Here is a 15,568-nt window from a genome sequence, read left to right as displayed (position 1 = left end):
AACAATTCAATCTTTCAGCTGCTGAAGCTGCTGCCATCGTTCAGCAATGTCCAACCTGTAGCAAGCAAGCACACTCAATACCACTTGGAGTAAATCCTCGTGGCTTGGAGAGCTGTCAAATTTGGCAAATGGATGTTACTCAATATCCTCCCTTTGCCCCGTGGAAACATCTTCATGTTTCTATTGATACATATTCTGGCTTCATTATGGCTTCCCCCCAGAGGGGTGAGGCCACTAAACATGTTATCAATCACTGTATTCGGTCATTTGCACTGTTAGGACGCCCCAAAGAACTTAAGTCAGACAACGGACCTGCTTATATTAGCTCTGCTTTTGCAGAATTCTGTACAAAATGGTCCATTGTTCATAAATTTGGCATTCCATATAATAGCCAAGGTCAAGCCTTGGTCGAACGAGCAAATCAAACATTAAAAACAGCTCTCAATCGATATTTAAATGAAAAGGGGAAAATCACCCCTGGCCTCCCAGCAGTGCAAAACATCCTTAACTTGTGCCTTTATACACTGAACTTTTTAAATCTGACGGGCGATCCACCATCAACAGCTGCCTCTCGTCATTTTTCAACAGTCCCTCCCCCTACTTCAAGACCTCCAGTTTACTATCGACGGCTTCCAGACCCCACGTGGAAAGGTCCGGCAGAGCTTATTACCTGGGGGAGAGGCTACGCTGCGGTAGATGATCATGGCAAAATCATTTGGACTCCAGCTCGCTGTGTTCGCCCTTATTTGGTTCAATCTCCACCATCCTAACCAGACATCAGACGACCATGGACCCTGGGCTCACAACTCTTTTATGAAAAATGTGCAGAATATTTCTCGCCTTTTGAACAAGACTGAGTGTTGGATGTGCATGCATATTCCAACCCTGGAGGAGGGGGGACTTTTCATGCATGGGGTGCCTTTTAATACAACTGGTTGGAAACAATTTTCCTGGTCTAGAGGAACCCTTTCCAATGCTATGGTGAATTATACGGTATACACAATAGGAAGCAGAATCCAGGAAAAAGCAGCATTTTGTTGGGAATATAAGAACACTGCTAAAAACTGTTTTAGTAGGCAGATACTCATATTGTGACATCACATTTCAACTTTCAAACAACATGACTAGACCACATCTCTTTAAGAATATTCCTCTTTTTGAATCCCTTGATGGTTTTTCTGATTATATGTGTACCTATCAAATAACTGGATGCTCGCTATCAACAGGATGTCACCCCGGCAACACAGACACGATGTCCACACTCTTCCTTTGCAGTATTGTAAGAGCCATGGTTCGCCAAACTGTGCAAAGCTCCAACATGACTACAAATATATTAAGTAACGTATGGATGCTTTGTGGCCGGCGGGCATATCAACGTATACCTCCACGGTGGTCCGGCCGTTGTACATTGGGCTTTCTTGCTCCCTCAGTTTTTGTGTCAGATCAGCCACCTTCAGGCCGTTTGCGCAATAGAAGAGATCTAGAAAATGGCCTGGGAGGACCCGGCAGTACAGGAACGCAAGTTGCACGATTTTTATATTTCCATCTATGGGGGTAGCCATGAATTACAGAGACATCTATGCATTAAATAACTGGACTAGGCACATGTTCAACGCTACCATTCAGACTACCAAATTGTTAAACAAGGAAGTGGCAGAAATATGAGAGATTGTTCTGCAAAACCGTTATGCTTTAGACATTATCCTTGCCTTGAAAGGAGGAGTATGTGCCTTAATCCATTCTCATTGTTGTGTTTATATCTCTGATTACAAAGCCAATATCACAGGTACCATTGAGCATATGGAAGACATGGTTCGTCATGATCCGTTACAATCCGACGGATCTGGCGCAATAAACATTTGGGATGCCCTATGGTCTTGGCTACCTGACGGAACCTGGCTGCGATCATTGGTTTCTGGTATTATAACTATTGTGGTTATTTTAGTTTTGATATGTTGTTGTATTCAATGTTTGCCTTCTTTGTTTATGATGTTTAAAAAATTTTCCTCAGGAACTGTCACCCATCAACACGTCAATTTAGTAACTACACCTATCACTGCAGTTCAGCAACCCCTGCTAACCAAACCAGCCTTCACCTTGCCAAGCGACACTGAGGATGACTTCGTATAAAGCGCTCCCTCCTTATTTTGAAATAAAACAAAAGAGGAGGAGATGTTGGAGTTATCTGGATTATCTGGCCTGTTAGGCTGAGTCATCAGCTGCAGGAGGCCAAGGTATAAGGAAGTAGGAAGTAAAAAATCCAAGAAGTGCCGTGCAGTGCAAGAGAAGTTGTTTTGGTGTTTTGTTGGTGCCGGGTGTAACAGCTGTATAGGAGCGTGTGCAAAACAAAGCTAGCACGTGTAATATGCTAATATGCTGTGTCATAACAAATGTGGTTGGTGTAAGGTGGTCACCAGGTGCATATAAACCCGCCTTCTGGTAACACAATAAAAGGGATGCTTCGGCTTTGTTCGGGGCTCCCATCCCGAGGAAACCACGTGTTCGTGTCTGTTCTTCTACACCCATGGGAGACCCGCTGGGCGCGTGAAAACCCACAGAAAACATGCCTTGTTTTGACCATGAATTCTCCATTATAGGCAGTATCAATTTACAGCCACTCATTTAACAACCATTCAAATTTACAATGACACTGAAAAAAAGCGATGAGCAGTTCTTACACAACCATCGTACATCCCCCCCCCCCCGGTCAAGGGATCAGAATTTAGGTGCTTGGCAAATGGCATGTATTTACAATAGTTGCAGTGTACCAGGGTCGTGTGAGTGCTATTTGCAACCTTCCAAGCCAGCTTCTGACAAAGTCCATTGGGGAAGCCTAACAACCAGAAGTCACTCAACCACTGCATTTTCTTAATGACAGTGGCAAAAAAAAAATTGTTAAAATCAGGCATGACTCCTTATCAGCTGCTTTGCTTAACAGAAAATATTCTGACCCCAGTTGTGATCATAACTCAAGGACTGCCTGTATTTGGCACTTCAAGGCTAATTTTTAATAAGGAATTTAGGACTTGCATGAGAGTTTGGTGTAGGTGTCCTTTTCTCTGCTGAAACTACATGATTTCAGGAAAACCATCTCTTTTGTGCCCTAATCATCAAATTAGAAAAGGAAGGGGGAAGATGGATAATCCCAGATTCACACATATTGCATACGAAACAATTGTTGGCACAAGTGCAAGATGAAACAAATTCAAGTTTTCTGTAGGGTTACAAGCTTTTCCAAACCCACTGATCGTTCTCCAATGAACATCTGTAAGGCCAATTGAGGAATTGAAAGGCCATGCAAACTGAACTGTGGTTTAAACCATAAATCTCCCCTAAAGCTGTCACTTCCTATAGCCCAAGAATATTCATGAAGACCAAAAACATTTTTTTCAGAAAGAGTTTATTCGACTACATGACAAGAGGTAATTCTTAAAAAGATTATAAATACAGGCACTTCAGTATGTAGGCCAAGATAACCCTAGTTAATTAAAATGTGGCATCATCTGACAGAGAGCTGACATCACTTTGTTATATTTATAAATGGTAGTGAGGAAAATCAACTAGAGATGGCAGTTCTTCTTTGGAGATAGGAAAATTTTAGCTACCACTTTCTGACTTGTGAAGTTCAACAGGTAGATGTGGCTCTTTGCAGCATTGTCTGAAAACAACTAAAGTTGTTCTATGGCTACTTTGTGAGCTTCAAGCCCTTTCAAGAAGGTCACCAGCATCTGCAGCTGGAGTGACCAATTCATGGCTGTAGGGTGAATCTACTGTTTTTCAGTCTGATACAATGTCGTAAAGCACAACTGGCTTTTATTTTAACACCATTTGATAGTAAAATTTCTCATAAGCCATTCTCTTCTAAATACCATAAGCATGGAACCATTTTGGATTAAGGACGAGATGGAAACTACTACAAGTTTTCTCAGCTTTACAGTGGAATGTTTTCTTACTACCTTCTCGAGCAATAATAGACATATTTAACTGATAGATAGATGTTGCTAACCATTTCTCCAGAAATAACGAAAAATAATTTTGCTCATAACTTGCTTATAACCAGAGGGAAATGAAGTTTTTGGACATGCAGAAACAGGTGCTGAATAATCCAGGAAAAAAAACCAGGTAAATTGGTGGAGGACAAGTGACTTGATAGCAAAGTTCAGAATTCAGAATGGAGAGAACCACCAGGAAAAAAAATTAGGAGAAAACACTGATTTGGCAGTTTTAAGCATCAGTGTCTTCCTCTAGAAAAAGCACCCATTGTTTTCTTTCATTTGAGGTGCAAAATGGCCTTCATTGAAACTGAAAGGGACACTTTGAAAATCTGATCAGTGTTAAGCAGACTTCAAATTGTTCCTTAAGTCGAGGATTATCTATATATCTTCATTGTATTTACAAGATTGCAATGCTTAGTTCTATCATTTCCTTCAAATACATTCTCTATCCAGAAAATCATCATGTTCTATCCTCTCTTGAATATAATTTTCTGACCTCTATTGGATTTAAATTATTTTAGTCTTTTCCACTCTAGAGCAGACATGTGAAATTCGCAATGTCATGTGACGTCGCGCAATGTATCGGGACGGTTTTCCCATTGCCGGCAATGGGGTGGGCACGGCCTCCGCATGAGGCGTCCCGCCCATGGGCCAGCAGTTTAACACCCCTGCTCTAGAGGAACTAAATTCTGAATCGAGATTCAAGTGACAAGTATTTTAAAAAGGTTCATTCAAATTACTTGCTTTTAATCAGAGGAAAGGGAAATAAATCACGTTTTGCCTGTTAACCTATCTTCTAAAAGTAATTAGATATTCTGGGTAAGCCTGAGCATCGTGAAAGATAACAAACATTGATGGTCGATTCACGTTGTCAGTTACACTGTCGTATATGTCAAACCCGCCATTATTTTTGGATGGAGGTATAATCTGTCCGGGTCTTCCAATACAATAATCTCCAGTCAGAACACGGGCAACGTACATATATTTTCTGCCATTTGGGTCTGGCGGGGAGTAAATTTCCTGAGCAGAATAATTTGAGATGACGGCAAAATAGGTCCCATTACCAATTGATGCAGCTGAAACCAAGAAAAAAAAAAGGTATAAAACATAAAAGATATTGAAAAAATAAACAATGGAAAACACCAGTATTTGTATTTCAGCTTTAAGTGATGATTATCTAGCCAATTATATTTCTTAAAAAAGTCACCTATTGTGTTGTTCATTTAGAGACACCAAATTGATGGAAAGGAATCTGAAACCTCTGATTTTAGGAAAAGCAAACAGTACATTGTAAGCAGGGAGTTGCAAAATTGAGTTGTCACCACTACCACTTTTTGTGAAAAATAAGAATTTGATGGCCTTTTTCATTCTCCTCAAAACCTTTTGCATCCTCAATCTATCCACTGAGCAGAAAGAGATTCTGAATATTCAGCAGCCACAATCCTATTGACTCAAGAGAATAGAAAAGGAATATTATTTTTCCCTCTGAGCTGACAACCTGATGGACCCAAGATTCCCGAGAGAAAATAAAACTCTGTGTATGAACTCTTCTTGCCGCATTGCCCGGTGTGATAATGCAACTGCTTGTGTGAGTCCCTCTCTTTGTGTGTTGAGTCTGCACAGCTCCCAGAAAGGGGCCACTCAAACCAACCCAGTGTGCCTAAGAGTTTGCAGATGTTTGTAGAGTTTTTCTCTCATGAGAGTTTTATGAAATATCTCTTTTATGATTGTTTCAGCTACTTTGATTCTAAATGTCATTTTATAATAAGTTTTTGTTGTCTTTTAAAGAGGGTTATGACAGCAGAAATCTCTTCTCTTAGGATTTAAGCTTTACTTTTCTTTTCACAGTGTATTCCTTTCAGCAAGTCTTTTTTTCTGTAGGATTTTTTTTTTAAATCAGATTCTTCAGTAAACCTTGCAAGCTGCCCTTACGGAAGGGAGGGAGGCAAGGGGAGGGGAAAAGATGCTGTTGGGCTGTTTTTTAAAGATCTTTATACAGCTCTGAAACACAGTGCTTTATGTCATATTCCCTTACATCTGCTTAGAAGGATCTTACCATTCTTTCCAGCATAACTGCGGTTAAAGCCAGTCTGGTAAATTGGCACCACTGTGGAAAAGGGAGTCCCATGGAAAAGGATCTTCTCATTGTTTCCATGCCCATTTTGTGTATCTATTTGCTTTTTCTTGACTTGATAGGCTTGCCAGAGATAAGGATTCTGTACCCTTTCAATCTATAAAGATTGCAAATGTAAAACGTTATTATTCATTTACCAGTATCATTCCCTGCCATACAATATCATACAATACAATATTCATCTCCCGTGAGTTTTATCATTCTCCCTTGATGACTGTGCTAAGATTAGAAATAAACAATCTGAGAAGAAAGGTCGCAATGGAGAATTGGCAAGGATAGTCTCTTACATGTTCATTTCTCGCCAAAAAGATCTTGCTGTCCACTGCATTGTCTTTATTCAACAAACGTGGGACTGTGTTTATTTTTATTTATTAAATTTATATAACTGCCCATGTCATTGCTGTACTGTTGAATTTTTAAAAAAACCTTGAACAAAAACAGCAACATAACTATACAAGTCATTAAAAATACCCAGAAGCTGTATGCCTAATATCCTCAGAAGTTCACTACAGGCAAAATAAATGCAATTTCTTTTGTGGCTATTCGGGAATATGGAAAGGCCAGTGACATCATTGCTATCATATCTGGGTAAAACTTCAGAAAATGTTGCTCACAAACATCAAGATTCAGTGAATAATATTCCCTTTGGAATGCTTTTCCTATTGCTAAATTCAAAAAGGGTCAGATGTATGCAAAAGCAATCATTGTAGATCTAGGTTTATTATGGGTACCACTTGGAAGTATGGAAATGGAATTACCCTATTACCGGCGTATAAGATGACTTCTGGAAGCGCTAAACTCGGCGCCAAAGACGGGGGTCGTCTTATACGCCGAGTCATCTTATACGCCGGAAATACTGGTAGTTTCCAGCATATAAGACGACGTTCTAGGAATGCGGCTCGGCGATAAAGACGGGGGTCATCTTATACGCCGGGTCGCCTAATACGCCGGCATATATGGTACTGAGACAGCAGCAAGTTTTATTTGTCAGTATTGGGCTGCTTTGTGGTCAGAAGACATTTGTTGGTGGAGAAAGTAAGTGTCAGCAAGGACTGTTAAGCGTTGTGACCTAGTTCACAGGTAGATGTAGCAGACCAAGAACTGTGGGGGACATGGAGAGCATTCAACAGTCTAATGCAGGGGTGTCAAACTTGATTTCATTGAGAGCAGCATCAGGGTTGTGGTTGAGCTTGAGGGGGTGGGGGGCATAGTGGGGTTGGGGATGGCCAGGGTGAGCATGGCCAGTTCAACGTCACTCATGCCAGAGGGCGCTTGTGGTGGCCTGGGCTGGGCTGGGAGGGATCCATTGTCTCCAGCCGAGGAAAGCGAGACCAGGGTGAGCACTACACCCTTGTCCACCAGAGGAGTCTTGCTGTCCCTCTTAGGCCATGCAGAGGACCCCCAGTGATGCAGGCTGCCCGGAGCCCTGGGCAGTGGAGGGCAAGCACCCAGTCCAGCTTTTCCCAAAGGGGCGCCCGGCTGCGCTTACTTCCTCCTAAGGAAGCTCGCTCGCTGATTGGCTCGCTCTCCTTGGCCAAGTTGCTCATGGTGTGTGTGCGAGGGCAAAATGTATGAGTCAGAGGGAGGCCCCTCTCTCTCTTCCTGTGAGGAGATCCGGCTTTGTAACCAAAGCATCCTCAGTGATAGGATCGGAGACCCCCAGGAGAAATCAGGAAGAAGGGACAAGGGAATGCTAAAAGGGCAGCAGAGGTGGTCGTGGCCAAGTGCTAAGGCAGGACTTCCCTCAGACCCTTCCTCCCTCTCATTATAATCTTCCTTCCTTCCTTCTTTCCTTCCTTCCTCCCTCCCTTCCTTCTCCTTCTCATCTTTTTCCTTCCTCTGCACTCGGGAAGGGGTGATGGGAGGGAGAAAGATTGCCAGCGCTGCTGGTGTTCATGCTGCCACTGGCTGTCACTATCCCACCTGGGCGGGACAAGTCCCGGTGAAAGGGAAGCCTCATGGCTGTGAGGCTAGGTCAGTGAGCGGGCCATGGAGGTGCTGGTGGGATGGGGGTAGTGGCGCTGATCTACAACCTGGTTGTGTCTATCAAACCAGAATACGCTCAGCCTTAGATCCACAGGGCAGCCCTGGAACTAGCGAGGAGCTGCACCGCTGCTTCTGCCCCGCATAAGAGACGACCAGCGTTGGCGTCCTGGGTGAAGTCAGCCTGTGGGGCAAGACAGCCAGCAGGGACGCTGGACCCCACCTACTCACCACCTCTTGTGCGTGTGCCCAAGGGATGGGGTGGGGGCACCCGTCGCTGGTTTCAGGGCTGCCCCATAGATCTAAGGCTGAGCACTTTCTGGCTTTGATGGCTGGCACCAGGTTGTAGATCAGTGCCCAATTGGCCTGGGCCGGGCCGGGCCGAGGTGCTGCTGGCCAGTCCTTTGCTGTTTTCAGAGCAGGTCCCTGGGCCAGACAGAACCACATGGCAGGCCAGATCCAGCCTGGGGGCCTTGTGTTTGACATGTCTGGTCCAATGAAATGCAGACTGCAATGATTAAGGACCCCTGGTGGCACAATGGTTAAAGTGCAGTATTGCAGGCAAACTCTGCTCACAGCCTGGAGTTCGATCCTATGGAGCTCAAGGTTGACTCAGCCTTCTATACTTCTGAAGTCAGTAAAATGAGGACCCAGATTGTTTGGGGCAATATGCTGACATTGTAACCTGCTCAAGAGTGCTGTAAAGCACTATGGAGTGGTATATAATCTGTTATTGCTAATGTTACTACCTGACCTCCAGATTAAAGGTTTTATTTTTTAGATTGTAAAATTGTGAAAGAATATGAACACTCTTCAACTATTTTAGTTCTTTTCTCTTTCCTCTCTTTTACACTCCAGCGATACAGATACAGGATGTATTTGAATATTCTCACTTTCAGGATGTTACATATTATCCTACTTAATTCTTTTCCCACGTGAAGGTATTATCAACTCTTGAGCCAATCTTGTAGCCAATCATTGATGCTCAATACCACTCAAGAATTCAAAACAGAAGCCCACTGGTGTTCTACAAGATATAAAGTTGTGGAAGGCAAATGGCCCTTTTCAGCTGGGTGACTTTGGGCCAGTCATTCTTTCTCAGCCAAAACCCACCTCACAGCTAGCAGTCAAACACTATGATCCCAATTCCCACATCGACACCAAACACCACCAGTTCGATTGGAAATCGAATCATCGGCCATGCTACCAGTCGCCATGCTCGTGCGTTCATCGAAGCCTGCCACTCCACAAATAATTCCATCAACAGACATATTAATCTACAACCAGTCTATGAACCCTTCAGAATTCAAATCAATCGCACAGCCCTCAAACAACCCACGCAAGCCCCTCTCCCCCCCTCAGTTTACCTTCCAATAACCCTGACCTGATGTAATCTCCCCATCACAAGACTCATCACCAGCCTCTCACTGATGACTCACCACTGACCCACTGATAATTCACACCAACACCCCTGACCTGAAGTATTCTCCCCATCACAAGACTCTCTCTGGTGACTCATCACAAGACCCTCACTTGACACACCCACACCTGAAGCCCTTATAAACAGGATGTCAACGCTGCGACAATTAAGAAATTGCAGCCATTTTACCTTTTACTTTACTTGTGCTTTTTCTGTTGCTTGGGATTTTCAGAGGTAGAAGAGGGGAAGGAAGGAATGCTTGAGCTTTTTAAGTTAGCCTAAACAACTGCAACTGGGTGAGCTTCAAGGTCAGTTCTAGATAAAGTTTTGGCCGGCTGTAAAGTGGGGAGGATTTTAGATTAATTGGCAAATGTGGTTTATGACAGCCTTTCTGGGGTGGGAATTGCAATTTGTTACTTTGTATCAGGGGGAGGGAACTTTAGTCTTGGGTTCAACTATGTTAAGTGCTGATGCTTTGTTTCCTGAATAAAATGCTCTTTAAAGAAGAAATCTGTACCTTGAAGTTCTTTTAATTGGTTTCTTGAAATGGAAGAGTACTGATACAGACATCCCCTAAATTCCGCTGAAGATGTTACCTAGCCTGGTAATGAAATGTTCAGAAATCAACCCATAAGCTTGGAGAATGAACCTTCATCTTCACCACCTCACAAGGTGGTGGTTGTGGGGAAAATAGGAGAAGAAAGGTGTGTTGGGTTTATTTGCTTCCTTAAGCTCAGATCAAATGTTACCTTTTCAATTGGGAATGTAGGACAGCCAATTCGGAATATCTTTTCAATGTCCTTATATTCTCCTGCTGTGGGCTGGAGTGGAACTAGTTTGACATGATTTCCTTTCATATCTTCCCAATGTTCAGGAAGATGTTCTAATAGTTTGCCTGAAAAATAAACACTTTGTTAAAATAGCGACATAACCCACCAGAAAATAGCACTATGCTTAAGTTTGAAATCAATGGAATTTGCAATTATCTCCCCTTGTGCTAAACATTACATTTATTGCTAAAATCTTCACCATGGTTTGGCAACCCTGCACAGGATAACTTTCTTTCATCATCACAACTGTCCCATCAGCACTCACAAAACACGTTTCCCCAAAAACGAGACTCGGTCTTTTTTTTTGCCTCCAAAAGAGGTCTTATTTTCGGGGCAGGGGGTGTCTTTTCCACTCACCTGCAGCACTGATAGCCCCGCCCAGCCAGCCCACACCCTGATTGCAAAATGCAGGCCGGGGAACGACACAGAAGAAGTGGGCCAAGAGGAGAGGCAGGCAGGCTGCAATGGTAAGTGGGGTATGTGGTGCGTAGGAAAGCTCCATCCACCACCCTCACCCTAACTGGATTTTTAGGCGTGCCCCTTGCCCCAAAACTAGGCCTTATTTTCGGGGTAGGCCTTACATTAGGCCCACCCCCAAAAATCAAACTAGGGCTTATCTTCAGGATAGATCTTACATTTGGGGAAACACGGGAAGTAGCATGAGTCTTAAGAGCCATGGTGGCGCAGAGGTTAGAATTCAGTACTGCAGGCTAAATCACTGCTCACTCCACAAATTCGATTCTGTAAAACTCAAGGCTGACTCAATTAAAATAATTTAGATTTTTGCAAACATTGCAGATTTTTTTCAGAAACTGGCTATCATAGTGGACATGTTCAATTTCAAAAGACATACTCAACAACCCTCTACTCAGCCACTGCTTCCTGTCCCCATTTTTTTATACTACAAATATATGCCTAAAGTGTTTACAATGAAACAGAAATACATTCTCACAAATAAAGATGATTCTAGAGTCTGGAAGATATATCACCTTCCCACTGATTCTTATTAAAGAAAAAAATTAAAAACCTTCAAATTCAGATAGAGAAGGAAGCCTGATATGGGCCAAGAACGATGTCTCCAGACACAGTGGAAGTCACAAACATTGTATCAACTTATTCACTGATTCCTTCACTTTGGGCAAAGGAATACTGTAATGCCAGTTCCTACCAAATAGTGAAAACAAGCCTAAAATTCTGGCTGGAAAATGAACACATGGAATACCTGCTCTACACATGAACAAGCCTTGCACATCAAGTATGGAATTGACAGTCGTATTTTGATGGCAATCATACAAATGGTCTGTTCACTTTAATTTAAAATAAATTCTATGTGATACACCCACATTCATCTGTCTTGTACCCTTGTCCTACCACACTGGCACCCTTTTTAAAACATGGGGAGATTTTTGACAGGTGACCAAAGCAGTAATCTAGCCACTAATCCAACCTCAGTTATTTAAGATGTTCATTACCTTCATCCTTTCCAACACGTTTAATTTTCATACTTTTTCCTTGGTTATCTACAACACACATCTTGTTCAGGTCGGCTGTGTACTTTTGTCCCCGAATTTGGACCTGAATTTGTCCCTTTTTGCTCATTTTAGCATCTTCTAAATCAAGGTTACTTAATGTATCAAAAGGTAGAAAGACATTTCCGTTTGCACAATACTGCCACTCAACCAAAACTTTAACAAGTTCTGCCTTGGATTTCTTTTCCTGGTCAGCTTTAAGTGTTTTTAATAGCTTCTGAATTTCTGTGAAAGCAGTGAGGACATCCCGGGGGATTCCAGATACCAAAATAAAAGGAGGAGACTCCGTCTTGTTCAGATGAATGGCAATATTCAATCTTTTCTGGAGGTCATTCAGTCTCTTGATTTCGGCATCAGCAAACGTGTCTATCAACTCATCAGCAATGTGATTTTCTGTCTGTTCCTTGAAAATCAATGTCCTTAGCCAGGCTTCAGCCTCTTCCACGTTTTTCTTGTTTTCGCCACATATCTCAAAAGATGACGTCTCAATCTTCTTCTCCAACACTATAAAACTTTTCTTTTTAGCAGGTGACTTCCGACCAGTTACAAGTGCTATAAGCAAAAGGGAAATTCTGTTAAGTGCACACTCAGTGGGGAAAAAATTGGAAAAGAACATTCACAGTAAATGAACTTTAAACTTGCCTTTAATCTTAGAAAACATTGATTCGGAAGTGGGCAATGCCCGACCTTCTTTATTTTTCAAAATGGTAGAAAAGGATTTTTGCATATGTGGCTGAAAAACAACAACTTTAACAAGTTTCAAGTATCGAGGCAACTGTTTTCCTGCAAAGTCAGCAACTGCACTGATGATATCATCAGCTGCTTCGTCAGGACTCCCTCTTCTTTGACCTGTATCAGATACAACAGAGAAAACTCAACAAAATATACTTAGTATTTATTACAATGAGGGACTCAAAGCAAGGATGGGCCAGCCGTGCCTTTTCAGATATCGGACTACAATTCTCATCATCCTTAACTGCTGGTCATTCAAGCTATGATTCAAGAATATGCAAGAATCTTACATTTGGAAGGCCACTGGTACTTTACGTGAGTTGCTAACATTTGCTATATAGCATTACCCTCATATATTCCGACAAATCAAGATGTGCATTTTTAAAACAGCCAATCAGTCAAGCAGAATATTGCCTACTTCCCTTATAGAATGGGTATGTACTATGAATTTAATTTACTTCTTGCCTTTATTTCATCACTGGTGTCAAGCTTAGCCTTTAGAGCACGGGTCCCCAAACTTGGCATAAGACTTGTGGACTTCCAACTTCCAGAATTCTTCAGCCACCATTTCCTGATGAGGGATGCTCGCCTAAAGAACCAGCTATTTTCACACTTCGCCCTTGGAGAGGTTTATATGGTTCGGTCACTGGTAGTACCCTCAAAAAAAGGCCCCTCCATAGATCTACATGAGTGGGCAGATCTTTTGTAGTCAGGACCTCAGTTTTAATAAGTTTTCAGTATGAGAGATCTAGGAAATTGATACATTGCACCATCATGAGTGTTTCGATTCAAAATAAGTGGGGGCAATGGAGGTCTACTTGGGGAAAATGTTGAAATCTGCATTGCAATCCCCAATCCACCCTTTTTATATGTGCACTGATACTGCACAAACATATATATATGCAAGAGGTGGAGAACACGTTGCAACATTCTTGCACAATTTTTTTGTTATTCTAATAGAATCTCCAGATTCAACAGACACATCTGGTCTGCAAGCTGCATGCAAAATCTGTGGGACTTTTTTTCTTCCCTGTGGACTTCTCTGTTTGGGCTTTTGTTTAGCATGCTAGTTTTAGTCCCTATTGTTTCTTAAATGTGAAGTGAATTATAGTATAGAATTAGTACAGCTGAATTACTGTGCTGCCCACGTAAATAATGAACCTGATTTTCAACAACTTCTCAGATAAGGCTGTATTATGCAGCATGATCCATAACAATCTGTAATGAGGTGAAATGTTGACAATACATTTCATGATGCTATGACATATCTAATGCAAGCCATCCCTTTGTATCATGATGTATATATACATCATCATTTTCTCCTCTGTTCCCTCTGTTTGCCTATGATGTGCTGAGTTCAAAAGATCACAAGAAAAGGAGTAATAGACCATGGTTATTAACTTTAGATCTAAGATAAAAGCCTGAAAGCAGGAGGAAGACAACAACAAAGGCAAGTTAAATCTCATCCAAGCCAAGCTTGAACTCCCAAGGATTTCATGGACACCTTCATGAAGTTTTCTTAAGAGCAATACATGCATTTTTCTAGAACAGGGGTGTCCAACTGCTGGCCTGTGGGCCAGCTGCATCATATGGAAGCCATGTCCACCCCATTGCTGGCAATGGAAAAAAAAGTCACGATACGTCGTGACACATCACATGACGTGGCGAGTTTGACACTCCTGTTCTAGGATGTTATTTCAACTTCTAAGTATAGCCTACAGTTCTGTTATTCCCTAAGAGCCTCTGGTTGAAGTCCTAAACACACCAAGGGGGCTGCTGTCTGCAAATGAATGGAAGTCATGAAGGAGAAATTAAGAAGTCAACTGTAACAAAACAGAAGGTCAGAGATGGATCCTACTTCATTTTGAGGATGGGAATATAGGGGAATTTCATCTCCTTTGTCATATTCAAACACAGCAGAACACTGGAACTTTTCCATACATGGCAAATTCACTTCAACAGTTCACATTTTCTATCCATGAGCTAATTTAGGAGACTGTCACTAGGATTTAGGACATAGGCTCCTCCTTAATGAAAGCTTTATTCTGGAAAAGCACAAATGATTATCTGGGAGGGGGAGGGGGGAATACAAACCTGTTCCAATTACAGGGAAGGCTACAGAGGCATACTGTTTTGCTTCACATTCCTGAAGAACTTTGGAGACCAGAGTTTTGATGCTGGAGCAAGGAGCCAGGTGGATAATTTTTTTACAGCTTAGTTTGCCATTCTGTGTAGTTACAAATCCACTGTGAGGCTGAGAGGCTGGAAAAATGAAAATAACTTCTCCATGAACTATCCTTGACATACAGCGTACTACATTCAGGTAGAGGTATCTATATATACATTTCTTAACAGAGAACACCAGTTATAAACTCTATTTGACAACTGCTTGCCCTTTGTTGCCTACTGCAAAGTCATTTTTGGCACATTGCCGGAAACACTAGGTGTTCTTTTTAAAGTCAAATTGTAGAAATACAGCCTTCTTTGGCACATGCAAAGAAAATAAGGAAAACTCTTTTATGTTTTCCTCTCTTTTTCTCACTTATGGTCAAAGACTATAATACATCTGATTGTTTCCAAACCTGCTCCTCTATCTTCATAAATATTCTGGTACTCTGGTGGGAAGTTACCCTTAGAAGCTGGAAATGGTGCTATCAGGATACTTATTCTGACATCAACATCTCCTGTTCCTTGTCATCTAATTCCAAGGAGCCACATGATCCTTTTAAACAGTACCTATGTCCAATATTCTGATCACCAGACTTTGGTGATCAGATAATTTCCAAATGTGGTGCATGTCAGGTTAACTAAGGAGACGTGGCAGGTATAACAACATTACTTAAATCTGCATCTCTCTGTTCAGTTATATCAGACATGTCAAACTCAAGGCCCATGGGCCAGATCCGGACCGTGATGTGTTTAGATCTGGCCCGCAAGCAGACTAG

At 42.0% G+C, this 15,568-nt stretch overlaps 1 protein-coding gene across 2 annotated transcripts in view; it reads right to left on the bottom strand.

Annotated features, from left to right (window-relative positions):
- Positions 1-3,383: 3,383 nt before the first annotated feature.
- LOC120299206 (protein mono-ADP-ribosyltransferase PARP14-like) overlaps positions 3,384-15,568 on the bottom strand; it is a 31,405-nt gene continuing 19,220 nt past the window's right edge. For both annotated transcript variants that reach the window (XM_039323774.1, XM_039323773.1), the window contains exons 12-17: positions 14,718-14,885; positions 12,534-12,740; positions 11,835-12,443; positions 10,282-10,427; positions 6,052-6,226; positions 3,384-5,071 (exon numbers count right to left, since the gene is read on the bottom strand). In XM_039323774.1, coding sequence (XP_039179708.1) covers positions 4,785-5,071; positions 6,052-6,226; positions 10,282-10,427; positions 11,835-12,443; positions 12,534-12,740; positions 14,718-14,885 — 1,592 coding nt within the window. In that variant the 3' untranslated portion in view covers positions 3,384-4,784. The remainder of the gene's footprint in view (positions 5,072-6,051; positions 6,227-10,281; positions 10,428-11,834; positions 12,444-12,533; positions 12,741-14,717; positions 14,886-15,568) is intronic.

This window comes from Crotalus tigris, unplaced genomic scaffold (genome assembly GCF_016545835.1).
Source record: "Crotalus tigris isolate CLP2741 ecotype Arizona unplaced genomic scaffold, ASM1654583v1 scf7180000024282.1769268, whole genome shotgun sequence".
Classification (NCBI taxonomy): Eukaryota; Metazoa; Chordata; class Lepidosauria; order Squamata; family Viperidae; genus Crotalus; species Crotalus tigris.
This window is presented reverse-complemented; position numbering and strand designations above follow the sequence as displayed.